The 26,830-nt window shown below is 31.2% G+C and overlaps 2 protein-coding genes and 1 long non-coding RNA gene across 11 annotated transcripts in view; 1 reads left to right on the plus strand and 2 right to left on the minus strand.

The window, feature by feature from the left end:
* The window catches only part of LOC107073010 (uncharacterized), a 62,964-nt gene that overhangs the window by 24,132 nt on the left and 12,002 nt on the right, over positions 1–26,830 (minus strand). For 6 of the 7 annotated variants that reach the window (XR_016176331.1, XM_015333389.2, XM_015333386.2 and 3 more), the window contains exons 3-6: positions 13,236–13,709; positions 11,854–13,156; positions 11,599–11,764; positions 11,296–11,505 (exon numbers count right to left, since the gene is read on the minus strand). Coding sequence is in view for 6 of the 7 variants with exons in the window: in XM_015333389.2 (XP_015188875.1) it covers positions 11,296–11,505; positions 11,599–11,764; positions 11,854–13,156; positions 13,236–13,709 (2,153 nt within the window). In the remaining variant the exon portion in view is untranslated. Of the gene's footprint in view, positions 1–11,295; positions 11,506–11,598; positions 11,765–11,853; positions 13,157–13,235; positions 13,710–14,627; positions 15,258–26,830 lie in introns of those variants that run through there. The other variant, XM_015333388.2, reaches the window with a different exon arrangement.
* On the minus strand, positions 9,498–11,289 carry LOC149032821 (uncharacterized). The gene is made up of 2 exons (XR_016176333.1): positions 11,138–11,289; positions 9,498–10,418 (listed from the first exon to the last, which is right to left on the minus strand). It is a non-coding gene; the product is annotated as an uncharacterized LOC149032821 (long non-coding RNA).
* LOC107073013 (uncharacterized) lies at positions 20,819–23,041 on the plus strand. 3 transcript variants are annotated; one of them, XM_015333395.2, is made up of 3 exons: positions 20,828–21,200; positions 21,403–21,571; positions 21,712–23,041. In XM_015333395.2, exon 3 carries the CDS (start codon positions 21,737–21,739, stop codon positions 22,949–22,951), a length of 1,215 nt encoding a protein of 404 aa, XP_015188881.2. In that variant the 5' UTR covers positions 20,828–21,200; positions 21,403–21,571; positions 21,712–21,736; the 3' UTR covers positions 22,952–23,041. The 3 variants fall into 3 exon arrangements, with proteins under 3 accessions (XP_089027874.1, XP_015188881.2, XP_015188882.2); XM_015333396.2 differs by having other exon boundaries at positions 20,828–21,131; XM_089171748.1 differs by lacking the exon at positions 21,403–21,571 and having other exon boundaries at positions 20,819–21,200.

A 26,830-nucleotide genomic window follows, 5' to 3' on the forward strand; every position in this document is an offset into this window, starting at 1 on the left:
ATCACTCGAAAATTTAATCATTTTCATCTTTTTTTTTTTGGAAGCGTCCCTTTACTCTCCGTCAATTATCCTGGAAGTATACAAATTCTAAATATACATTTACAAATATATATTAGGTCGTCCCGAAAAATTTCTTCCTTCTGTTTTGTTATATAAATAACAATAAGTTAAACAATATTGTATGTGTAATACAATATATATTTTTTGTTTAATTGTATTTTACGTCATTTTATTAAATAATATCGATTCTAACGTAAAAAATATTGTGCTGGTAGAATTACTAAAAAAAAAAAATTTTTCCTTTTTTTTGTTATAAGTTGAACAATATATTGTATGCGTAATATATTTTTTTTAATTGTACAAGTAACCCTCTTATAACACGGTAGATAGGTTTCTAGAAAATACCGTGTTGTGTGAAACCGCGTTGTAGGAGACCCAAAGCAAGTACAATAGGGGGTTTACATGCCGAAAACTTATTAAAAATAATTTTGTGTGATGCTTTTTGCTAATTTGAGATGCTTTTTCTCATTTCAAAAGACGTTCTAAAATTTGTATCTTTATTTCTAGTGAAATAAATTTTCTATTAAATGTGGTTTTTTTTTCTTTATCAGACATGGCTTGAGACTGAAACTTAATATCTTAAAGACAAAAAAATTATTCTTTAACACACCGTGGTTTAACGCAGCAGATTGCCAACCAGCAGCGTGAGATACTTTTATTTTCAAGCTACGGAGATGAAAAGAAATATTTTCTGTAACACTGTACTTCTCCAGCCTTGCTTGCACAAAGGTTTTTACAATTTTCTTATCGTGTTAGAGTGAAACCGTGTTATAGGATGACGTGTTGTAGGAGGGCTACATGTATTTCACATTACTTTAGTAAATAATATCGATTCTAACCTATTTTATCTTCTTCTGTACTTCAAATTATTCAACGTAAAAAATATTATGTTCATTGAATTACAAAAATAAAAATAAAAATAAACAAAGAAACTTTTGAGACGACTTTTGGGATATCCCACGTCAAATTTGACTAACTTTTGACCTCCACTTCTTTCGATTTTGTTGAAAATGTTTTATCATTTGTAATTTCATTAAAAACCTTTATGAGAATTTTTTCAAATTTTTTTGCCCAACCCAAAAAAAGTTATAAATTTTTCAAAAAATTACTTAATTTCATTCAAATAGCCGTAAATTTGTCAAAAATTACTTTATCGAGACGTTTTTTGTTAAATTTTTTTTTTTAAACGTACTTTTTGAAAAAAAAAATATAAATTGATAATTACAATAAATCTGCAGATCATCTCGATGACCAATTTTTAAAAACAAAAAACATGACGAGAATTTAACAGTTGCATAGCGTTATACCAAGCAATGGGTGTTTATTTGTAAAATATTATTCTAATTATGAAAAATAAACTATTTGTAGATTATTTAAACGACCAAGAAAATCTAAATAAATTGTTAATTATATTTGCTACAAAAATTGACCAATAGTACATTGAAATCTTTTTATATTTATAATATCCGAAAGTATATAATTAATCTAAGGTCATTAAATATATTTGAAAATATTTATGTTTATTTAATAAGTTTTAATTTAGTATAAAAACAAAATTAAATTCCGAAAAAATTAAACGAAATACTTTTAAATTAGAAAAAAAAATAGAAAGAAATGTCGGCTATCTGAAGAAGGTTAGGCTTAGGTTAGGAATGAACGAAAGTTTAAGAGGAAAAAAAAATATTAAAAATACCAAAATTTGAAAATTGTAAGGTTTTTCCAAAAAAAAAAACGAAATTTCTTATAGAATTTAACTTCAAATATTTTTTCTATATTTTCTTTCAAAAAGTACATTTAAAAACAAAATATTTTTAAAAAAACGTCTTGACAATTCAATCTTTGACAAAGTTTTAGCTATTTAAACGAAATAAGTCATTTTTTCGAAAAATTCATAAATTGTTTTGTGTTGGGGCAAAAACGTTTTTAATGAAGTTGAAAATGATAAAAAATTGTCAGCAAAATCAAAAGTCAAAAAATCGGGAGTCAAAAGTGATCGATTGCACATAGAATACCCCATATACAGGGTTTCCCATATAACTGTATTCACGATTTTTCAAATATTAGGTTGACCGGAAAATAATGTCGCTTTTTAACCTTAAATTCAAAGAAATAAATTTCTAACAAGTTTTTATTTTTAATCAATAATGTAATCAAACCTTGTTATCAACAACCTTTTTTCATCTAGTATGCAAATTTTTAATATTGGACTCATAAAAATTAATCAGCTTTTGATTAAAATATAAAAATTGACTTGTATAGAAACGACATTACTTTCCGGTCCCCCTAATACTTGCGATAATCTAACAAACAAATAGTTTAAACAGAAGTTACTCTGTTTTTGATCGACTATAAATTGCAATAAAAAAATGTGTAAAACTATATTTTTTTTATGTTTATTAAGACTATTGCTTTGTTTTTTTTTTAAAGGCACGGTATATTTTTGACCTTACAGTATTATATTTCGTATTAATACGAATTCAACGAATTAGTACATTTTAACCTTTAGATAACCTTGAAATTCAGTCCTACCGGCACCAAGTGAACAAATTTGAGACGAAAGGGCTGCAAAGTGTTAATAGCAATTTTTTCTTTGTTGTGAATTATCAACAATTCGTAATTAAGTTTTCAGTAATACAATATTAGTCAATGTTCCTGAATTGAATGTGATTTCGAATATTTTAATAATAAATACAAGTTATGATAGCCTATTTCTATTCATTTCTTTGTTTTCAAGGTCATGCAAAACTCAATATATATATATATATACTAGTTCCTTAAATTTGTATTAAATACGAGCTATAATATTGTAAAGTCAAAATAATAGGATGCCATTTAAGTTAAAAAACTAAAGGTAACCTTAAAAAACATGTAAAAAATAAAAATTATTCAAACCCTTTTTTATTGCAATGTGAGTTTTGTGAGTTTTGTCAATCAAAGTTCAAGAGTCAATCAAAAACAGTTTGACTTTTGTTTAAAGTATTTTTTTGTTAGGTTATGGTAAGTACTTGAACAATCGGAAAAGGTACACCCTGTGTGTATATATGTATATGTATATTTTAATATATTTATTTTCGCGCAAAATCCGAACGACCGATTGATGCAACGAATGAGAACTCTTTTTTCTTATTTTTTTTTCTCTATTTTGTTTAACAGACGAGGAAGAAGAATAGAAGATTTTCCGGACAATGCACAAATCACATTCATATATATAATATATATATAGTCATTACTCTTTACGAAGGAGGCGAATGCAGATATGTAGCTGATGAGAAATTATTTACCCGTTCCATCTTCTCGTGGATGATTGATTTCCTTCCATCTTCAACGAGGAAAAAAGCAGGAAAAGTCCCTTGCGCACTTCTTCAATTATCTTCTCGAACTTTTTGTCCAATTAGATTTCATAGTCAAATTTCATTCGTCAAAGTTCATTTCTTCGTACATTTCTCGATGTGTAAATTCAAACTGTCTTTTCTTCCTTTTTTTCATTCCTTTCTTCTTCCAGTTCAATAAATTCATTGATTCTTCGTAGCGATTATTTGCAACACCCCCACCTCCACCCCTATCCTGTTGTTTATCATCCTTCCACCACATTATGTGATTTCCTTTCTTCAAATATTCTTTTCTCTTCATCTTTACTTCCAATCTTTGATATATTTCTTTTTTTTCTCCAAACGATTCCCCACATAAAAACGAAATTTCTTTCGAGCGAACGACACGATTAAAAACTCGTATTATCATTATTATTATTATTATTAATATTATTATTATTAGTATTATAGCAGACAATAAGCTGTATTAACATAGACATCATTTTATCGCGAGAGAGAATAATATAGTAGCATGGACATCAATTACGAGGAGATATAGTTTTAAACGTTTCCTTCAATATCGTTTAGGAACACACGAAGTAAACGTATGTGATATACAGGGTGATTCACAAGCACTTGCCATCTAAATAGCTTCGAAAGTATGAAAGTAGCAGAAAAGTGGATGCGGAAAAAGTTGCATGAAAAATTCAGGACTACAATATAACATTAGTGTCTTTTTGCTAGGTTAAGTCATATTTCAGATTTATTTGAATACTTATTTTCGGATAGCGGCTGACAAGACGAATCCAATGATGAGTAAAATTAAATACAAAACCTGACAATGACCAATAAAAACTATTCGAAAAATATTTGTTCCGTCCTTTGTCGGAACAACTAAAGTATGACGCAACCCTGATACAACCTTGACGCGACCATAACACGGAAGAGCTGTATTATGGCCGGCTTGTTCGCCAGTTTTCATCTTCGTTGACCTTCAAAAATATTAATATTGCACATCATTGGATTTGTCTTGACAGCCGCTATCCGAACATAAGTACTAAAATATAACACTGCATTTAAAAAAACAAAGTTGACCAATAGATCTCGAAAATAACTAAACCTAACAAAAAAATACTAATGTCATATTTTAGTCCTAAATTTTTCATACAACTTTTTCCTCATCCACTTTCCTGCTTCTATCATACTTTCGGAGCTATTTAGGTGGCAATTGCTGGTGAATCAACCTGTATTTATCTCTCTTTCTCTCTCTCTCTCTCTCTCTCTCTCTCTCTCTCTCTCTCTCTCTCTAGAACTCTGATTATTTTGTTCGGAGGTTACGCTTTTTAACGCTTCCTATTATGGCACTTGCTTTCTAAAATTCTAATACGAAGACTAGATTTTGCAATGTTTATTTAGGACGAACAATTTTTTAGAAGATTGTTTATTATTATTTTTAAATCACGATCATTGTGAGGTCCTTTGGCGTTGCATCAGCAGGGGATACCAATAATATTTATTAATAATTATATATTTACGTCAAATATATATAATGTAAATTATTTGATTATTTATTCGATCTTTTTTAATCCGATTGGTTCGAGGAAAGAAAGGAAAAAAAAGGTAATTTTTTAGCGAAATTACTTTTAGCAAAACTAAACTTCCTAAAAAAATTATTATATAAACTTTATATTATAGGGAAGTTTAAAAGGTGAGAAAAAAATCAAAACATATTGTTTGTATCTTGTTGAATGTTTCGTCTAATAAAAATTTGGACTTCAGCAACTATAAAATACAAAGATTACATAACCTTAAAAATAAATTAACTAATTATTTAATTATTCTTAATAATTCTTCCAAACGCTAAATATATAATAATATTTTTTATTTATATATATATATAATATAATAATATAGGATAGAATAAATAATAAATATATATATAGTTAATATATAAATATATTTATTTATATATTATAATAATGTAAGATAGAATAAATAATTTATAAATAAAAAATATTATTATATATTTAGCATTTCGAAGAATTATGTATTTTTAAAGTTATGTAATCTTTGTATTTTATAGTTGTTGAAGAAGTCCTAATAAAAGAACGATATGTTTGACAGGATCAAAACAATATATTCTGATTTTTTTTCATCTATCAAACTTCCCTATGATATAAAGTTAGGATATTTTTTATTTTTTGGGTGCGAAAAACAACTAATTGAAAAATAATTATCTTTGCGAATTGCAATAACGGGATTAACACGTTGACTGTCATGTCAGCCATAGATGGCTGACGGCAAAAATTCTGAAAAGGCCCAATCAGATTATTTTAGCGGTTATAAGGTAAATTAATACATTTTTCAGAAGATATTTCACAGAAAATAAAACTATTGAATTGATTTAAATATTTACTAATAAAACTTGTATTGTTATTAAAAAATTAAGAAATAAATTATTTATGATGAAACACTTTGAAACAGTCTTTATAAAGTTGGGGTTAATCAGTGCAATCTGGGCAAAACGTTGTTGTTCTTTTTATATTTTATTCGTGCCTTTGATCGATCCGTATAAAATCTTTTATTCGACGTAACATAATTTGCAAGCATTTCTCATTTTTTGCCAATGAACATTTTTTTAAAACATTTCGTTCTAAACATATTTTTCTTTTGTTATAAGAAGATAAGAAACAAAAAATGCCTCAATAATCTTTCAAAAAAGATTATCTTCACAATAGGATAAGAATTTCTTTCTAAACGTAATAATTTCTTGCTACAATAAGTAACTATTGACACAGTGTCTTTATTATACCGGGATGGTTGTGTAGCACAGTATAGAAGCACAGTGTGGGCCTGACAGAGATTTTCTTGAAAACTAGCGTGGCAGTCAACGTGTTAAAAAGTTAATCGTATTTTTGTCATTCATTGAATTTACGAATTTTGATCGCGAAACTAATAGGAGCATCGTGATTTAAAATAAAAATTTTTAAATCCAATCGATAATCGTCGTTATAATAAACTCATTCTCCTATCTATACGATATAGTTAAACGTTACTATTTCTTCGATTAAAATCGAATATATTAAAGATCATAATGATCACTTGGTACATAAGTATTTCATATATATATGTATATGTTATGCATAAAATATTTATAATTATGCATACGCGTTAGGATAATACACGATAAGAGCAATTATAATGATACGATGAAGACTAATAGTAATTAGGAACTACACGCTACATAGATTATTTTTTTACCCGATTGATTAGAAACTTCAAAAGTCCTTAAAAACACCAAAAGACTATATATAATATATATATTGTATCGTGTGTGTGTGTGTATGTATATCTTACTATTAGCCCAATCATTCGAGATCTCGAAAAAAGACGAGTAATTATCGGACGTGGCAAAAAGGACGTATGAAATTGGAAAAATAATCTCTACCTTATTAACCCTTAATTTTATCTGTAATCTGTTAATAAGCCAATTGCCACGTAATGAGAACGCTCGAGGAAAGGCAATTATTATATACGTATTTTATTCGTTTCAGGCATGTCAAACGTGCATAAAATAGTTAAACGAATTATCTCAAGTCAAACCAATTCAAAATAGTCAAATGAAGTATATTCACCGCGTATACAACTTTTTGCGTACATTTGATTAGGTAACTGATTCAATCAAAATGATAGTAAGGAAGATTTTTTTTGTAAATACGAAATAATTATAAACCTCTTAGACACTACGCACCACTATAGTGGCTTTCGAGAATGCCATCTTTCAGTACGACGCGCCAGTGTAGGACTCGCGAATGTCTTCTTCTAGTACGACATGCCACTATACTGGCTTTCGCCAATCATATCTTTTAAAATATATTATACCTAATTTTATTATTAATTATTAAAGTAAATTGTCTAAGTTAAAGTATATGTGTATCATTACTTTGAGAAAAATTATAATTTAATCATGAAAAACTTCGATAAAATGTACTTGCGTAGAGAACAGCCATTATTCATCACATAACGTTGTTGTAATTATTTACACGTAATTCTCGTTAAACTCTGCCATACAGAGAAAGAGCCCTCACAGCATTCACCAGTGCCTAAGAGGTTCAATTATTTTCAATTGTAACTTACACTCGATAGAAATTAATTTGAACAGAATTTGACATGCCCGATTGAATAGCAAATGGTATTAAGAGGTACCATTAGTGTGAAATTTTGAAGAAATCGATTTTCCTTTTTTTGCGTATTTCGATAGTCTATACTTTTAAAAATAACATACTAAAACTTCAAGTGCACTTCTTAAATACTTTTTGAGTTACACACAGTCATCTAATATTTCTTGATTTATAACGATCCAATCAGTAATTCCAACTTTAAACGTGTTTTTTTCGAAAACTACATTTTTAAATTTACCGCAGTTATAACTTGAAGAAAAATCATTCGATCGATTTGATTCTTGTTGCAGTTTCTTTTATATATATTTCTGAGTACCATGAACCTCCAGTTTTTCCATCGAATAGAAAATGTAATTTTTTTAGGATAAAAACCATCAAATTTTCGTGTGAAATTTAAAACGTTTTTTTTTAACTCTGCCATTTTGTTAAATTTTAATTTTTCATTTTGACTGAGGTTTATGGTACGGGAAGTTTCTTCGAGTTTAATAAACTTTTTGGTTTTTTTGATTTCATGCACTGTGAAGGTCGCTATAACTGCAGCAGTGTGGAGACTTATTTTTTTGGGCCTTGGGAGATTGTGAATAACTCACTTAATTTTTAATTGTTTGGTCCAAAATTTTTTACATACATTCATTACATATCCACGAATATCTCCTTAAAAAATTAAAACATTCCATGCAGTAGTTTTCTTTTAAAAAAATTCAGAAAAATCACTTTTTTTCCAAACGATTTCACTAATGGTGCCCCTTAAATATATTTGCACAAATTTGTTTCCTACGCAATTACTATTAGATTACACGATATTGATAAAAAGGGACGACAATTTACGAGGCCGTTGACAAGGTATCAAATAATTTCGTTTGTTACGAAAATATCCTGTCATCATCATTGACGAATATTACTACAAAATTGATTATATTTCTCAGCGTTCATCACGATTCGTGGCAATGCTATCGTAAACTATTATAATCATCGTATCTCGTGCAATTAGTTGATCAGCGATAGTGTTAAGAATAGTATACTGTTTGTATCTCTTTGTACGAATTTGCTTAGGACACTTTTTTTTTTCCTTCTTGTCGTTCCATTATTCCTCCTTTCCTTCATTCTTATCCAATTTTTTTTCCTTGTCTCCTCGTTTTACTCGATCTCTCTCTCTCTCTCTCTCTCTCTTTTTCTATTTCGTTTTCATTTTTATCCTCTCCTGGTTTTTTCTCTCTCTCTCTTTTTTTATCCCAAACGTTATATGCATTCCAGCCTTTCCATGAATGTTCTCTTCTAAACAGACGTATCTGTTGTAACCCGTTCCCCGTCTGGGGAATTTCGAGTTTGATGTTGTTTTTGATCAATTATGTTAGTAGATGTCGAGAGAGGAGGAGGAGGAGGAGGAGGCCCGGCGAACTCCGGTTGCTAGTTGGGATATGTCAGCTGGTAGTAGTCCCCACCAGCGGAGTCCTCATCGGGGATTTGTAATTGCTTCACTCGTTTTACTAGTGCGCTAGAACACAAAATAACTATCGCTGAAATTCACCCTACACGTTTTGCCGTCTTTCCAATTCTATGCATTCATGCCCACTTTATTTGTTTTTATTATTATTATTATTATTATTGTTATTATTATTATTTCTTTTTAGCGTTCTCGGGTTGCGCACGTTTTTTTACTGCGTACAATGTCACGTCGATTTTCGCAGAGACGTGATTAGAGGTGACTACAAATCAACGATACACAATTTCATTACGAATAGCAAAAACATTTTTGATCAACACTATATATATATATTTATGTGTGTATGTGTGTGTGAGATATCGACTGATACATATATATAGACAATATATGTTTCAAAATTTACACTAACTATGAATAACGATACATATATATAATGACTACTGTAAAAAGCTTCAATTTTCTTTTCGACACTGCTTCTTCTTCTTTCTAGCAACACGAATAAAACTAGCTGAGGAAAAAAATGTATGCGCATTTAAATAGTCTGTTGTGTACATGGAAGAATATGGATGATCGATATGTTTACAGAAAGCACGTAGAAAATCTTTATCGATTGAATACGAAAAGAATGCTCGTTAAAAGTCAGATAACGAGTCATTTTCAAAAATATCTTCTATTTTATCGTGGAAGAGAAACAAAGTAATCTGCACTTTGATAAATATGTTTCTTTCTGCTAAGCTATACGATTCCCCTGCAATAAGGTAGAATGAAATCTCGACGAGAGTTACATGCTTTCGTGAGAAGGCTATATATATATATTTCTGTAACATCACGTCTAATCAACCTAACACTTTGCAAAAAGGACGAAAGCGGAAAAAACACACGCACATAGGATGACGATCAATCACGTTAAGCAAAAGAAACTCTCTCTTTCTTTTATATACAGTGGATGTAGAAAGCATTCGTACACCTATCAATTTGAAATAAAATGTTCTGAAATTGTAGTTTTTATAAACGATGAATTTATACATAGTCTTGAAAGTCTTTACAATAGATGCAATGAAACAAAAAATTATTATTGAGGAATCAATGATTTCACTGTATGGAGGAAAAAAAATGAAGAGCTGAAACCAAAAAACTTGCGACCCACAGTGAAACATGGTAGAGGTTCTGTACTTGTTTGGAGCTGCATCAGTGCAGTTGGTGTTGACTTGACCATGATATCAATCATTTCACAAAAAATTACATACAGTACTAGCGGATATATCAATATTTCAATTATTTTTAAGATGTTCGACTATTTTTATAGCACTTATCATTGGATTCTGTTTTATCATTCTTGTGATTACTCGTTCAGTGTACTGATTCATTTTCCTTGAACGCCTATTTCTTGAATTATTATGCAGTTTCTTTCTTCTTAATTCATACCTATCAATGATACTTAGTATAGTAGATCGAGGTCTGTTTATAATTCACGATACTTCAAATAATCTTTTACATTGATTCTATAAATTAATAATCATTTTTCTTTCTTCTATCGTTGTTTTCATATGTTTTCGTCCCATTTTCCAACAATAATTTTCGATCTTAAAAAATGTTGATTTCAACTGATGCCAATAATGCTTACAAACATACTAACGAGGTCAATTATAACTGGAAAGCAATCATGTAATGTTTTTACATTATGATTTATATACAAATTCTCTTGCAAACAGTTTAAAATAAGAATTGTATGAATTGTTTATATGTTTTTTCGTTTTCCTTATCAATTTTATAATTTATTCAAACAAATAAGTTTTTGTTTCATTAGATCTATTGTAAAAACTCTCAAGAATATGTACAAATTCATCGTTTATAAAAAATTATTTAATAAATTACAATTTCACAACATTTTATTTCAAATTGATAAGTGTACGAATACTTTCTACACCCATTTTTTAAATATATGAAAGTATCGATTTTATACAAAGTGCTTTGCACTTATAAATTGCAACAGTGACCACGTTATCCGTATTTAACATTTAATTTAAAAAAAAAACAACAACAAATAAATAAATAAATAAAAGAACAAATTCGATTATTTATCGAATCGTGAATCATTATCGAAAAAGATACGAGGCTCAGGATTAATGTAACGTGTTACTTACAGATGCAATTATTACTCTGCCCCATCTCCAACAACAATAACAATTCATACATCGATAAACAGGACACTATCGAAAAAAGAAAGGAAAAGTAGGCCAAAGAAAGTTTAAACACTTAAATGTCCAACTAAGAAGCCAACGAAAATGGTGCTAATACACACCCAGATTCCGTAGAGGAGTGATTGTTGTTGTTAGAGATGCTGTTGTTGATATTATTGTTTACAGTATTAGAATTAGAAGTTTGTTGTTGCGTAGGTTGAGTCGTGCCCAATAATGAGGTCCACTGTCTCATCACTTCTTCTCCTTGTGCCTCCAATTCGGAAAGTATGGTTGCATCGTCCAGTTCGTGCAACGCTGGATTAGAATCCAATCTAAGGAAAGCCATTGCAACACAGATTTAGACCACCCATAGAAATTACCATGAAATTTTGATTTCATTAATAATAATAACGCCGACTGCTAACCGATTATGCGTATCCTCGGTTGAACTTGCGTCACTGCGTTCATAATCTAACATCAAATCGTCGGAAGCAATTGATTCGCAAGGTGATAAGGTATCGACGCTTCCGGCACGACTTATTCGTTTACCATGAAAAGGACTAATACCAGAATTTTTTCCAGATTGTATATCTGTTGAAAATAAAAATAATATAAATATGTATTTAACGTTTGTAACTGAATAAATATCAACAACTGTATCGTGATAATTAAAATCTTACTTGATTTAGTGATCGATTCGACCAAAGTGTGACTGTTTTCTGTGACCACTTGATTAATTGCCACGGATTGAGTCTCAACCGCAACGACCGAATTATCGTCGAATATTAATCCAGGCTGATCGGCAATTTCATCGTCAAAAAATTCTTTTCCCTCTGACAAACTGAGCGAATTAGAGGCATTGGTAGGAGTGCCAGGACTGTCATCGTCTATTGTATTCCCAGATCGTTCCATAACGCATTCCTTCTTGGACACTTTGTCGTCGGATTGTGTGATACTGGCCGTAGGACTGTCAAAAAGACTGTCAACTGGTGACGTTTCGTCGTCTATTAAGGCGGTAGAGGTAGCAGCAGCTGCTGCAAATGCTGGGTCCTCGATGGTTAGAAGGACGGAACGAAGAGTACTTTTTGGTAGATTTCCATTCTTAGCAGCGTCAGATATGGTTTTTATATGCTGCGTAGAGTTAGAATTGGAACGATGACACTCGTCGCTCGAGCTAAGCGAATATTCGTCAGCCATTGCTTCCCCGTGACCGTACTCGGGATCGTCCGAGCTAGGCAAACTAAAGTCAGACTTGATCGAAGGTATTTTCTCGGTACGAGATCTGTCTTTGTAAACTTTCTCTTCGCCCAAACCCTCGTCGTATCCTTCTGAAGAAGTAGTTGACATCGAAGTTATGGAACTCGTGTACCTGTTGTCCTTGTTAACGATTCTTTGATATTGCGTCGCTCTTTCACGCACCAGGCCGGTATTTAAATTAGGGCTCGCGAAGCATTTTGGCAACGGTATTACGGATATTTCGGTAACGGTGCTATCGTCATCTCCAACATCTCGAACGTCAAAACTCTTACCACTGACTACCATTTTTAAATTTCTACCTCGACCAAAGCTTCTTCTACTAGCTGTCATAGCACCGTCTACATAATCGTAACCATCAGTCCTTTCGCTTTCTCCCGGACAACTTTGGTGGCTGCTAACACCAGAATCCTCGGTACCTGAGCCTTCCTTCGAACTAGCCGAGCTCTTAGAACCAGTAGAAATTTTTCTACTTTGATTTGCAACTGTCTTTGCGATTTTCGAATTGGTATCGCTCATTCTTACAGCGTATTGGGGTAGTGGGAGATGACTTGCGTGTAACGTGTATCTGGCTACTGATTCGGGAATGCCAGAAACTCTTCGATTGGCATCGTTATTGGTGACATTATTGTTGCCACCACTGCTACCACCGCTATTGCTGCTGTTGTGCGCTGACGACACGTTTGCCGAGGATGCTCGTAGCTTCGATCCTGTAGCTACATTATAAACCTTTGAACAAAAATAATATCTTTAGTAAACTAATTGGATAATCCCTCCGGAAAAAAAATCGATTTCAAACAATTCTAACCTGTACAACTCTGTTCTGTTGTTTAGGAACGTGACTCTCGTGCTGCTGATGATGTTGTTGTTGTTGTTGGTGATACTGTTGTTGCTGTTGAAGCCTTTCCTGATTGTAGTGGCTAACACTATGACTGTTGCAGATGTCACCGACCTTGTTCGTGTATCTGCCCTGCGATTGCCTGTATCCAAAACGATTTGTTCTCGTCGATACCCCAGTGGCTTCTTTTTTCGGTGGTGCCAGTCGTGGCGTTGATCTTCCGGAGGATGAGTTTTGAACGGCCTGGTAAGTAACATCGTCATCTCGTCTACGAGTTTGCTCAGGACCAGCTGACTTTGATCGTTGGTGTAAGAACGTTACATCCGTTGCATAATTTGTTATCGGTACCGGGATTCCTGTGGTAGGTCTTCTACGAAAACCGAACGACATTGCAGTACCCCGCGTGCATGGAGCGCCACGTTTCGATGCACCCTTATTGTCATTCTGAAAAGTAACCATTTGGAAAAAAAATTAAATGAGTTTAGAGCATAAAGTTAAAGTTTCGCGTTAACACGTTGAATGCCACGCCAATTTTAGGGATTGTCCATAGCACCATGATGAATTTTTTATATTTCTACTATTAATTTGAGTTAATCCGCAGCGGTCACCGGTGGCCCCCATGACGTCACTGCCAAGTTGAGTGGCATTCAACATGTTAAGAATGTTTATAAAAATCAAACTAATTTAATATATCAATAAAGCTTCGTAATTGTTAATTTATTTTATCAAAATGGTTTAGTAGTTATTTAAAAAACATCTTGTGTCACACACATAAACGGAGTGTCAAGTTCACACTCCTGAAAACTCCAGAAATAGAGTTAACCATTCGGGGACTCTCCGTTTCGACGAACTAGACGAGAAAATCTTCGTCGTCGGGTTCCTAGCAGAGCGTGCGTACGTTTAATCATCATAATCAAAAAACGTCGTCACATTTGAACTATTGATTTAAACGGGAACTGCGTAGTGTGGGTTCTAATCCTTCTACAATTGGGATAACTCATAGAAACATATGTTTTTGTGTTAAATTTTTCTCTTCTTTATTGTTAAAACAAACAAAAAATTCTATTAGGAAGAACCGGTCACCTTGAATGTTCATGTAGGGTGCACATAACAATTAAAATTGCAATGTCGCGCATGCGCCGTGCTAAGTGCGATTAATTTACCACTCCGGTGAGCGGTGAAAAAAATAAAATAAATTGTAATTTGCGTAAGCATTCGATTTTTAAGATATTCCCTTTTTTTTTGTTATCGCATTCACAACAACAAACACAAATATCACTCGTAAAACTTTACTTTTTTTGATATTTTTTGCATGTGAGCAAAAAAATGAACACACACGCTGATAGAAAGAGTTCTTCTTACCGCAGTGGCACCGAACAACCCTTTCTCGTTCTCCAGGACGTCATCGTCGTATCTCGAACCGGTGGCGCACCGATAATCCATCTTTGATGATTCAATCTTTAGAAAAATTTTCCAAAGGTATCGTTTTCACGATCGATTGATGCACCGTATTAACGTCTCTTTCTATCTTTTTTTTTCTATTTCTTACTCGTCTTTTCCTAGAACAGCAATCAAGTAATTCCACGCCAATGGGGAGTTGAAAATATTTTTAACCGGCTAGGGTCGAGAGAAGAAAAGTTGGCTTCTAAGAGGTGATTAATTCTTTTCTCTCTCTTTTTCTATTTCTATTTTTTCTTGACTACCCTTAATTTAAAATCTTCTTTCTTTATCTTCGTTTAGGTTTTAGCGAACGCATCACGTCGCACGTCGAAGACGTTTATCTTCCTCGTCATCGTCGTTATTTGTATGATTCTTACTGTTATTATCGTACATTTTCTTCACTTCGTTCCCTTTTTTGTTGTTTCTTTCCTCGTCGTAGTAGTCGTCGTCGTAATCGTCGTAGTCGAACTCTCACACTCGAGTTTTAAAGAAAGACAAGAAGTTAGGAGGAAACGGACGCCGCCGCCGCCGCCACCGCCGCGCCGGATCGATCCGGTAAACTGCGCCGGCGTCGCGACGCCACTGCACACACGGTGTCTTTCCCAGTGTTGAGAACATGTCGAGCACACTCAATTTTGCGGGTGTGACCAACTTCGTCTTCGTCTTCCTTTTTGTCTTCGTTTTTGTCTTCATTTTCGTTTTTGTCTCCTCCTCCTCTTCTTTTTCTTCTTCTTCCTCTTCTTCTTCCCCCTTTCTTCTCTTAACCCATTACCCGCCACAATATGAGAATACCAAAAAAATTAAATTAACTGTACAATGATATTCATACTAACCAAATAGTACTATTTTTTTGCAACAATTTTTTTTATTTAAATATTTAAGTATATAAAAATAAACAATTTTTATATTTTTATATTTAAATAATATTAGTAATTATAATAATATATTATATTAATATAATAATTAATGTAATTAATATAATATTAATATATTATCCAACCCTATATATCGCAACCCTAATATATATTATTATAAATATATATTATTGTTATATTATTATAATAATAATAATAATTTTACATTTAATAATTATATTTATTAATCATATCTAATAATTATAATTTTATATTTAAATTAAATATTTTATATTATTAATTATTAATTTAAAATAAAATAGTAAGAAGTTTTAATATTTTCATGAAGTACAAGGTACGATCTTATGATTTTAATGAATATATTTCATTCTGAGGTTGCAATTTTCAATAGATGGCGCTGTATTACAATTTAATTATTTCGATATATTAACGTCATACATTTTTTTCAGATTTATACATGACATAACTAACCCCTCGCTTTTTATATTTTTTCCTGTATTATTATTTTATGTATTCCATTCTAATTGTAGTATTATTTAGTGTATTTTGTTATTTATATATTATATATTACATATATATTAAAAATTTGATGTTTTATTATGCCTAATTCGAATTCCTCTTTCTTTCAAATTTAACCTAACTTAGCTTAACCTATATTTGCATATTACAGTTGGTAATCTTTTATATATGAAATTTATTATAAATATATTTATGTAAATTACAGTAACTATTCACATGGCGCTGTATTAAAATTCAATTATTTCAAACGCCATACTTTTCCAGTTATTACAACCAAAAATTTGAAAATGTATTCGAGAAAAAGACCATTTGCGGGTAATGGGTTAATTTTAGTAGCTATACTTAGGACTCGCACGTGCGAGAAACACGTACCTCTTTTTTTTTTGGATTTCTTTAATACTCTCTCCTCCTATCCCGGAATTTCAAATCTTACAGTGGGCCGAAGTGACACTTGTTTCTCTCCGTAACGATCGTTTAGAGTATATTTCTATAGCAACACCTATTTCTATTCTTGGCGCCCACCCTTCTCCACACCCACGCGTCACCAGCATTCTTTTTTTTTTTACAATGAACGCCGCATTCTAGACAAGTTCGTATGAATCATTAGCTCCACGCCAAACATGCTTTACCAAATTTAATAGCATATTTGTTTTTTGAAGTGAAAACTTCTTTAGAATTGGGGTGATTTGAAAACGGATAAAACGATAAAACGGAAAAAGGACGGAACGCTACGTCACTAAAAAGAAAAAAAAAGACGAACATGTATATATCCATAAGAGTGAACCTGCTAGAGAATAAGAAAGAATATAGTATACAGTTTTTTCCTATTATCGGTCTCCTCTTTGTGCGATAATTCGTAGTCCCCACTCCTAGATTCTAGGCGTTGTATATGTATTTTTCTGTGCGACTGCATATTACGAAGATTTATATTATTACACAGAGAACCCAGAGCTCATATTTTTTAGGGGCACACAGATGAGACCGTTTGAAAAAAAAAGGATTATTCGGAATTTAAAAAACAAAAACTAATGCATGGAATGTTTTTATTTTTTAAGAAGATATTCGTGGATATGTAATAAATACATGACAAAATTTTCGGACTAAAATATTGAAAATTAAGCAAGTTGTTCGCAATCCCGTAAGGCCCAAAAAAAGTCCCCCCACTACTACAGTTCCAGCGAAATTCACAGTGCATGAAATAAAAAAAAACAAAAAGTTTATTAAATTTGAAGAAACTTCCCATACCATAAACCTCGGTCCAAACGAAAAATTAAATTTTAACAAAATGGCAGAGTTTAAAAAAAAACGTTTCAAATTTCACATGAAGATTTGATGGTTTTTATTCTAAAAAAATTACATTTTCTATTCGATGGAAAAACTGGAGGTTCATGGTACTCAGAAATATATATAAAAGAAACTGCAACAAGAATCAAATCAATCGAATGATTTTTCTTCAAGTTATAACTGCGATAAATTTGAAAATGTAGTTTTCGAAAAAAACACGTTTAAAGTTGGAATTACTGATTGGATCGTTATAAATCAAGAAATATTAGATGACTGTGTGTAACTCAAAAAGTATTTAAGAAGTGCACTTGAAGTTTTAGTATGTTATTTTTAAAAGTATAGACTATCGAAATACGCAAAAAAAGTAAATCGATTTCTTCAAAATTTCACACTAGTAGTACCTCTTAATACCATTTGCTATTCAATCGGGCACGTCAAATTCTGTTCAAATTAATTTCTATCGAGTGTAAGTTACAATTGAAAATAATTGAACCTCTTAGGCACTGGTGAATGCTGTGAGAGCTCTTTCTCTGTATGGCAGAGTTTAACGAGAATTACGTGTAAATAATAACAACTACGTTATGTGATGAATAATAGCTGTTCTCTACGCAAGTACATTTTATCGAAGTTTTTCATGATTAAATTATAATTTTTCTCAAAGTAATGATGCACATATACTTTAACTTAGACAATTTACTTTAATAATTAATAATAAAATTAGGCATAATATATTTTAAAAGATATGATTGGCGAAAGCCAGTATAGTGGCATGTCGTACTAGAAGAAGACATTCGCGAGTCCTACACTGGCGCGTCGTACTGAAAGATGGCATTCTCGAAAGCCACTATAGTGGTGCGTAGTGTCTAAGAGGTTTATAATTATTTCGTATTTACAAAAAAATCTTCCTTACTATCATTTTGATTGAATCAGTTACCTAATCAAATGTACGCAAAAAGTTGTATACGCGGTGAATATACTTCATTTGACTATTTTGAATTGGTTTGACTTGAGATAATTCGTTTAACTATTTTATGCACGTTTGACATGCCTGAAACGAATAAAATACGTATATAATAATTGCCTTTCCTCGAGCGTTCTCATTACGTGGCAATTGGCTTATTAACAGATTACAGATAAAATTAAGGGTTAATAAGGTAGAGATTATTTTTCCAATTTCATACGTCCTTTTTGCCACGTCCGATAATTACTCGTCTTTTTTCGAGATCTCGAATGATTGGGCTAATAGTAAGATATACATACACACACACACACGATACAATATATATATTATATATAGTCTTTTGGTGTTTTTAAGGACTTTTGAAGTTTCTAATCAATCGGGTAAAAAAATAATCTATGTAGCGTGTAGTTCCTAATTACTATTAGTCTTCATCGTATCATTATAATTGCTCTTATCGTGTATTATCCTAACGCGTATGCATAATTATAAATATTTTATGCATAACATATACATATATATATGAAATACTTATGTACCAAGTGATCATTATGATCTTTAATATATTCGATTTTAATCGAAGAAATAGTAACGTTTAACTATATCGTATAGATAGGAGAATGAGTTTATTATAACGACGATTATCGATTGGATTTAAAAATTTTTATTTTAAATCACGATGCTCCTATTAGTTTCGCGATCAAAATTCGTAAATTCAATGAATGACAAAAATACGATTAACTTTTTAACACGTTGACTGTCACGCTAGTTTTCAAGAAAATCTCTGTCAGGCCCACACTGTGCTTCTATACTGCGCTACACAATAATCCCGGTATAATAAAGTTACTGTGTCAATAGTTACTTATTGTAGTAAGAAATTATTACGTTTAGAAAGAAATTCTTATCCTATTGTGAAGATAATCTTTTTTGAAAGATTATTGAGGCATTTTTTGTTTCTTATCTTCTAATAACAAAAGATAAGTACGTTTAGAACGAAATGTTTTAAAAAAATGTTCTTTGGCAAAAAATTAGAAATGCTTGCAAATTATGTTATGTCAAATAAAAGATTTCATACGTCCTTTAATTTGCCACGTCCGATAATTATTTTTTATTTTTAAAAATGTTTTATAAAAAAACATCGTACGATTTTGGTGTCTACCTATGGTTTTCTAATTAATCGGTTAAAAAAATAATCTATGTAGCTTGTAATTTCTATTTATTTCTATTCATTTCTATGGTCATTCGATATTCCATTTTGATTCCTAGAATTTGGAAAGTGGTAGTTTTTTTCAGCTACCCCCACCCCAAGATCATATCAGTACCCTTTGTTATATATGGTGACAATATTATAATAAATAAATCCTATAATTATCCTACTCCTGATACTTTGCATTCATCTCATTTTCTTGAAAGTTGCTTTTTTGAAGGTTTCACTTCTAACGTGTGTGTTTTTCTTTCTTTCTTTCTTTTCCGTTAGGAGGACATCATCGACCTCGCTGCTCTTTTTACGCTCGATTTCTTCCTTTTACAGATTAAGTTGAAGTACGAGGTCAAGGGTATCCCCTACTTGAATGATCTTCAAACAAAAAGCTGTCTTGTATCTTTAAAATTCTTTACTTTGAAAAGAATAAAAGAAAAAAAAGCATGGACAAAAATGTCTTCTATCGATGTAATTTAGATTTGTTCAGATTCTCTTTAAATTATAAATGATTTCGGAAAAATATTCAACACAATTGTTCAGTATTATATGAATAACTTATTATTTATTAAAAATTATTTTTTTTTTCGAAGGAGACTACAAAAATATGAAATTATTTAATTATTTAATTATTAATAACATATTTCTATTATTTGTAAGTCACTTCCGCGTGACTGAAGACCGATAAGGGTTAATTATAATATTTACTTATTTAAGAAACTTATACTAATTTTTCAATAAAATAGAAACATTTTTAACACTTTGAGCGCCAACCGTGAATCGGTGCAGTTTCCTCGGGCCCAAATCTGAGACTCCTAGTGTACACAGCATGATAAGCTGGGAGAGCGATACGATTTAAAGTGTGCTTTAGATTTTTCGTTGTTCAGGTATTTGTTTAGACGGTAGTATTTACAGAAGATAAGTTCATAGTACAAAGAATAAAGGATTCGTCTCGACAGCCGTAATCAGAAAATAAGTATTAAAACATAGCATTCTTCTTAAAAAAAAACCAAGTTGACAATTAAATCTCGCAAGTGGAATCACCTAACAAAAAAAAAATTACGTCATATTATAGTCCTGAATTTTTCATGCAATTTTTTCTCTAATAAACTTTTCAGCTACTATCACACTTTCGGAGTTATTTAGGTGGCAAGAGTTCGTGAATCACCCTGTATATATATTGATGATCTAATTACTTATTCTTCGAAAATTATGAAGACAAAAACAAAATAATCACAAATATTGAATGCTCGTTCTTATCTTTTTCTGATCTTTGAAAACAGATTTTTTGTTATGGTATAGGCACCGTGCGAAGTCATGGTAGGGGAAGCCGAAATGGACACTAGCGCACGCAATGGATAACTTTGGCAGTAAAAGTCGGTGTTTTTTATTTTGGTGTTCACAAAACATACGTGTGACAATTAATTTTATGATATTTTTTAAAAAATGGGTAGAAATAGCCATCGCAGTTGCTGTGTAGTAAATTGTAAAATTACGAGTACAAAAAGTGATTGTAAATTTTACAAATTTCCGACTGCCAAATGGAAAATCAATCAAAGAAAAATGTGGATAGCTGCAGTGAGGAGGCAAAAGTAAATAGTATCCTAACCTTTATTTTCGTAACATCAATGATACTGAAAATAGCTTGTGTTCTAATATTTGTAAGTTGAATAAAAACAAAAAATTTAAAATTATAATTAGTAATTAAAAGTTAGAGAATAATCAATCTGCATTTAATTCTTTACAATTACTTATTGCAAGAATTAATTTTTTTTTCAATTTTATAATTCATTATAAAAAATTATTTGGTATATGTCTCAAATAATTAAATGTATCAGTAATATTTTATAATTTTTCCTGAAGTCCTGATGGATCACAGTGGATTCCCAAATCATACGATTATATTTGTAGTAATCATTTTATTGGAGGCAAAAAATCTGAAGAGGAGTTAATTAAGTCCTAGCTATATTCCTACAATATTTCCTCCAATTTACAAGTATCGAAAAGTGAATGAACTTTCTGCTGAGAACAGGTAAATAGTTAGTAATAAAAAATATAATTATAAATGATTAATAAATTATATTTCATACAAAAAAAATTAATTATTGCAAAATTTAATTTTGTTATTTTAGAAAGTTAAATATAAAAATTGTAATATAATGATTTTTTCAGGTACAAGCGTTTAAAGGATCGTCGAATGAAAGAAAAATTATCATCAACATCTTATACTGAGCCACCAATTAATGAATTTGTTGAAATAATGATTGAAAATCCACCAGTATCACCACAGAAAGTCGACCAAGGGTGTCAAGTAGACTTTTACTCAAATTTTGATGTAAATTCTCAAACATTTATTTGCAACAGATACATCAAAGATGAAATATCTTATGCTGAAACTCAAACGGAAATTACAGAAGTTACTGGAGCAACCAAAGTTAATTATACTAATAAAAAATATGTAACAAAAAAATGTGGGACAGTTCATAAGACATTTGTTGATCAAGAAAGTCAAGCTGATGATTCACGATTTGCAGGATTTTCATCAATAACTAAGAATCATGAGTTAATTGATATTGCAGGTGTTACTTTTGAAATTTTTGAATTTTTATTAGAAAGAACATGTGCACTTGGAAAATGCAAAGTGCCTAAAAAAGATAGATTGCTAATATTTTTAATGAAAATGAAAACTGGATTAACATTCTCAGCACTGAGTGTATTATTCAATGTTCATAGGACGACTATTTCAAGAATTTTTTCAGAAATCTTGCAAAAATTAGCTGGTACAACTAGAAATTTAGTGTTTTGGCCAGATATTGACGCTGTACAAGAAACAATACCTAAATGTTTTCATCCACAATACAGCAATACCAGAGTTATAATTGATTGTACAGAATTCAGGATTAAAATTCCTGCAAGTGTGGACAATCGTGTTTTTACATATTCTCAGTATAAAAAAAATTTAACTGTTAAAGTTCTTATTGGTATTACTCCCGGAGGTTTCATTTGTTTTAAATCCAAAATAGCTGGAGGACGAAAGTCTGATTCTCAATTGACAATAGAATCAGGACTGCTTGATTTATTAGAAGATGGTGACACTGTTTTGGCTGATAAAGGATTTCCAGAAATAAAGACTGTCATTGATTCAAGTGGTAAAAAAATAAAAATGATAATGCCACCGTTTTTAGAACAAAACAATGAATTTACAAAGGAACAAACTCAACAAACATACAGTATAGGAAGAGTAAGAATTCACATGGAAAGAATAATGCAACGTCTGAAGACCTATGAAATATTAAATAAAATCCCAGAAAATTTATTACATTGCATTAATGACATTATGCATGTTTGTTGTGTTTTAGTTAATTTACAGTCCCCAATAATTTCTGATAAAAAAGATACAGAAAATGGATAGTAAATATGTAACCGTTCTTTTATGTAATTGTATATATTTTTTAAAGCTTTATAAAATTTGTATTAATAAATAAAAAGTTTTTAGCAGTAATTTTTGCATCATAATTGCACAAGATTGAAATTTTATTGTCACGTGGTTTGACATACAAAACAAAAATGTTTTTAATAACAAAAATGAATTGTTATCGCAAAGCCTTATACGTTTAGATATTAAAATCCTCAGCAGCAGCGTTTTTTAGTTCCATAGATACCATGGCGCTACCATGGCGCTGCAATCACGCACGGTGCCTATAGACCTGAGTGGGAAATTTCTTAAATAGTATTAGCCTTAAAAGAAACTTTATAAGAAGTTCTAAAATTTGCCGATAGATGTCTCTTTAATCTCGCAAACGGTTTCGGGCTTCGATGTGTATAAAGTTTGGAATTTTGTTCGGTACAATTCGGGTAGGCTGCTCGGTTCTCACCGCGCAGTTAGACGCAACCCTGACGCAACCTTAAACTTGGGATAAGAGGGATCTATGAGTTCTTCATAAATTCTCTCTTTCTCATCGAAACTGTTAAGGTTTAATTGTTTCGTACAGTTAAAACAACGAAACTTTGTCTGGTTGCCTACCCCCCCATTTTTTTAATTTACAATATAAAAATAAATTTATCATTTCAGATTGATATTCTAAATAAAAATTTTGGTAAGATGTTAACAGTAATTTACATTGTCTTTATATGAAGAAGACCAATCATCATACAGAATATAACTTTATTATTTCAAATCAATGTTATTAATGTGATTACACAATATATAATATCAAATACCACATACTTAGACGTTGGGAAAGAGTCAGGGGGGCGGCAGACTAAAGAACAAACGGAGAAATAAAGTAATGCGCACTAATTTTTCAATATTCATTAAAAATCATACAAATAAAAAAAAATATAGAAGATATAAATAATATCATCGTGAAAAAAAATTAAAATATAGTTTTTTATGTTGTAAAACGTATTTGCACGTAATAAATGTCGTCATGCTTTCATCATAACTTTATATAAATAAATCACATATGTTTAGACCACTTCATAATTATGGGCACATAATATCATCGTTCGATTACTTTTATTAGGTCAATAAGTATGAAATGTCTGATTACCTAAAGCCTCAAAAGTTTGATATACCAGATGTCTCCGATATTTCACTTCGATCGTCCTTTATTTTTTTTTTGCATGAAGAAGGTACACCATCTGGCTTTTAGATGCCCTTTTTTGTTTTTAATAGTCTATCTTATTGTCATCTGGAGGTTAAAAATATTGTAATCCATGGATAAGACAAAAATGCAAGTTATTTTCGAATATGAGTTCTGTTGTGGAACTAATGCAGCGCAGGCAAGCCGAAATGTTAACGAACTTGGCAAAGATGTGGCTAACGAACGTACAGTATTTCGATGGTTCAAAAAATTCCGATCTGGAGATTTTGATCTTAAAAATGAATCACTCGAGCGGCCTAAGAGCAAGGTGGATGACGACCAACTGAAAGCTGTAATGGAAGCAAATCCATCTGAAACGACGAGTGGACTAGCAGCAAGGTTTTAAGTTACCATCCCAACAGTATTAAGTCATCTGAAAGCAATCGGAAAAGTAAAGAAGCTGGATAGGTGGGTTCCGCATGAGTTGAGCGAGCGTCAGCAACGCAACCGCTTCGAGGCTTGCTGTTCTTTGGTATCAAGACTAAAAGGTGATCCATTTTTGCACCGGATAGTCACGTGCGATGAAAAGTGTATACTTTTTGATAATCGCAAGCGTTCGACACAATGGTTGGACAAAGATGAAGCGCCGAAACACACCCCAAAACCGAGTAAACACCAAAAAAAACTAATGGTGTCTGTTTGGTGGTCCAGCACGGGTGTTATACACTATAGTTTTATGAGACCTGGGCAATCGATAACAGCGAACCTCTACATGAACAGTTAGAAGAAATGATGAGGCAGCTGCAAATTAAGCAGCTGAGATTGGTCAACAGGGACAGACCAATCCTCTTGCAGGACAACGCTCGACCACACGTTGCAAGATCGACGTTACTTAAACTACAGGAACTGGACCTGGAAACACTTTGTCACCCACCGTACTCGCCAGATCTCGCGCCAACCGATTACCATTTTTTCCGAGCTTTGGACAATTTTTTGCAAAGAAAAATATTTAATTCCCAACATGCGGTGGAAAATGTCTTTCGCGATTTTATCACCATCTGCTCTCCAGATTTTTTCGCTAGCGGTATTAATAAGCTATCGTTAAAATGGCAACGTTGTATTGATAGTTTAGGTGCATATTTTGGTTAATTATATTATTTATTGCCCGAGATATAATAAACCAAACTTCCAGTCTCAAATCAGACATTTCATACTTAATGACCTAATAAAAGGGTTAAATTTTTGAATTGATTTTAACATTCTTTGTTGAGCCCTAAATATTTAACACTAGATTTACAGGCATTGCTTGTGTGTGCATACTTTTTTTTACTGAAAAAACTTTTTGACGGGTGTCTTTAAATGCATTTTTGTTTTAACCCTTTGATGTTTTCTTATATGTATGTTTGGAAATACAAAGAAATAAAAATAAAAAAAAATAGTAGTATTCAGTCCCCAGCGATCGCTTCAACTTAGAGTAGTTAGCAGTCAAAGGGTTAAATTATTTATTAAAAAGTTATAGATTTCCATTTACCGTTGTCTTCAATACATTTTTTACATCTAAATTGTATCTTATAATCTTTCACTTTGATCTACTTGTTTTATAAAATAATAAGACATACTTCATTTCCAAAAATAAATTCTTTTACCGGCTAAGCTTACCAGTGAACTGTGAGTATTTGTGATATGAGAAGGTTTGATCTAACTGTAAACAACAAGTTTAAACTTGTTTGCTCATGTATTTACTGGAAAATAGTCGTCATTTGTTTAGTGTTGTTGTTTCTTATTCATTGTTATTTCATTTTTATTATTTCCAGATGTTGTATATCTATATAATTTAACCCATCAAATAAACGGATTTTTGTAAAAAGAGGTATACCACATCTGGAAATAATAAAAAAAGAAAAGGTGTTCCAAAGAAAATGACTAAAAATATATATTCGCTGCATTATATAATTAAAAACCAACATGTAATATTTAAAGAATAATGTTTTCATGTTCAGAATTTTTAACATTAAATCGAAAACCCGTCATTTTGAAGGGTTCTGTGAATCTAGTGTTAAACAAGGCAATAGCACTAAGGTGGCAGCTGAAAAACTATGCAGCGTATACGGTGCAGGACTGATAATTGATAGGCCAGTCAGAAATTGGTTTGTAAAATTGCATTCTGGAGATACGACCTTAAAAGACGAACCGAGTGCAGGACGTATTTTCGACTTTGACGAACCTTTTAAAGGTAATATTGGAGCAAAATCCAATAGATATGTCCAACAAATGCAAAGAGAAAAAAAACTCGATAAAAAGTGTCTTTCACTAATAAGAAACGCATTTCTTTGTCTCATAAAACACGGAAGTTATTTAAGACTCGATATATATACTTTCGAAAATTAAAAATGTAAAAAGATTTCAATGCATTATTGGTCAATTTTTGTAGTAAATATAATTAACAATTTAAGCAATAGTAGTAATTTTTTAAGCTATTGTAATTTATTTTATTTATTTTGTGCATTCCTTCAATAATAATCGGTAATTTAAATATAAACGAAAAAATAACAATATTTATTATGTAACACAGAGTATAATAACTTTAACAGGATATTTGAATAATTTTAACCCTAATTATAAAAATAATAAAACGATAATGAACGAATAAAGATAATAAAATTAAAATAGACCAATTTCAAATATAAAAGCAATTAACTAAACGA

Source organism: Polistes dominula, unplaced genomic scaffold (genome assembly GCF_049000335.1).
Source record: "Polistes dominula isolate Pdom_NZ unplaced genomic scaffold, Pdom_raw_medaka contig_84, whole genome shotgun sequence".
Lineage (NCBI taxonomy): Eukaryota > Metazoa > Arthropoda > Insecta > Hymenoptera > Vespidae > Polistes > Polistes dominula.

What these genes read in the sequence shown, in the direction of transcription:
- LOC107073013 (XM_089171748.1), top strand. Translation starts at nt 21,737, where the DNA reads ATGAAAGAAAAATTATCATCAACATCTTATACTGAGCCACCAATTAAT.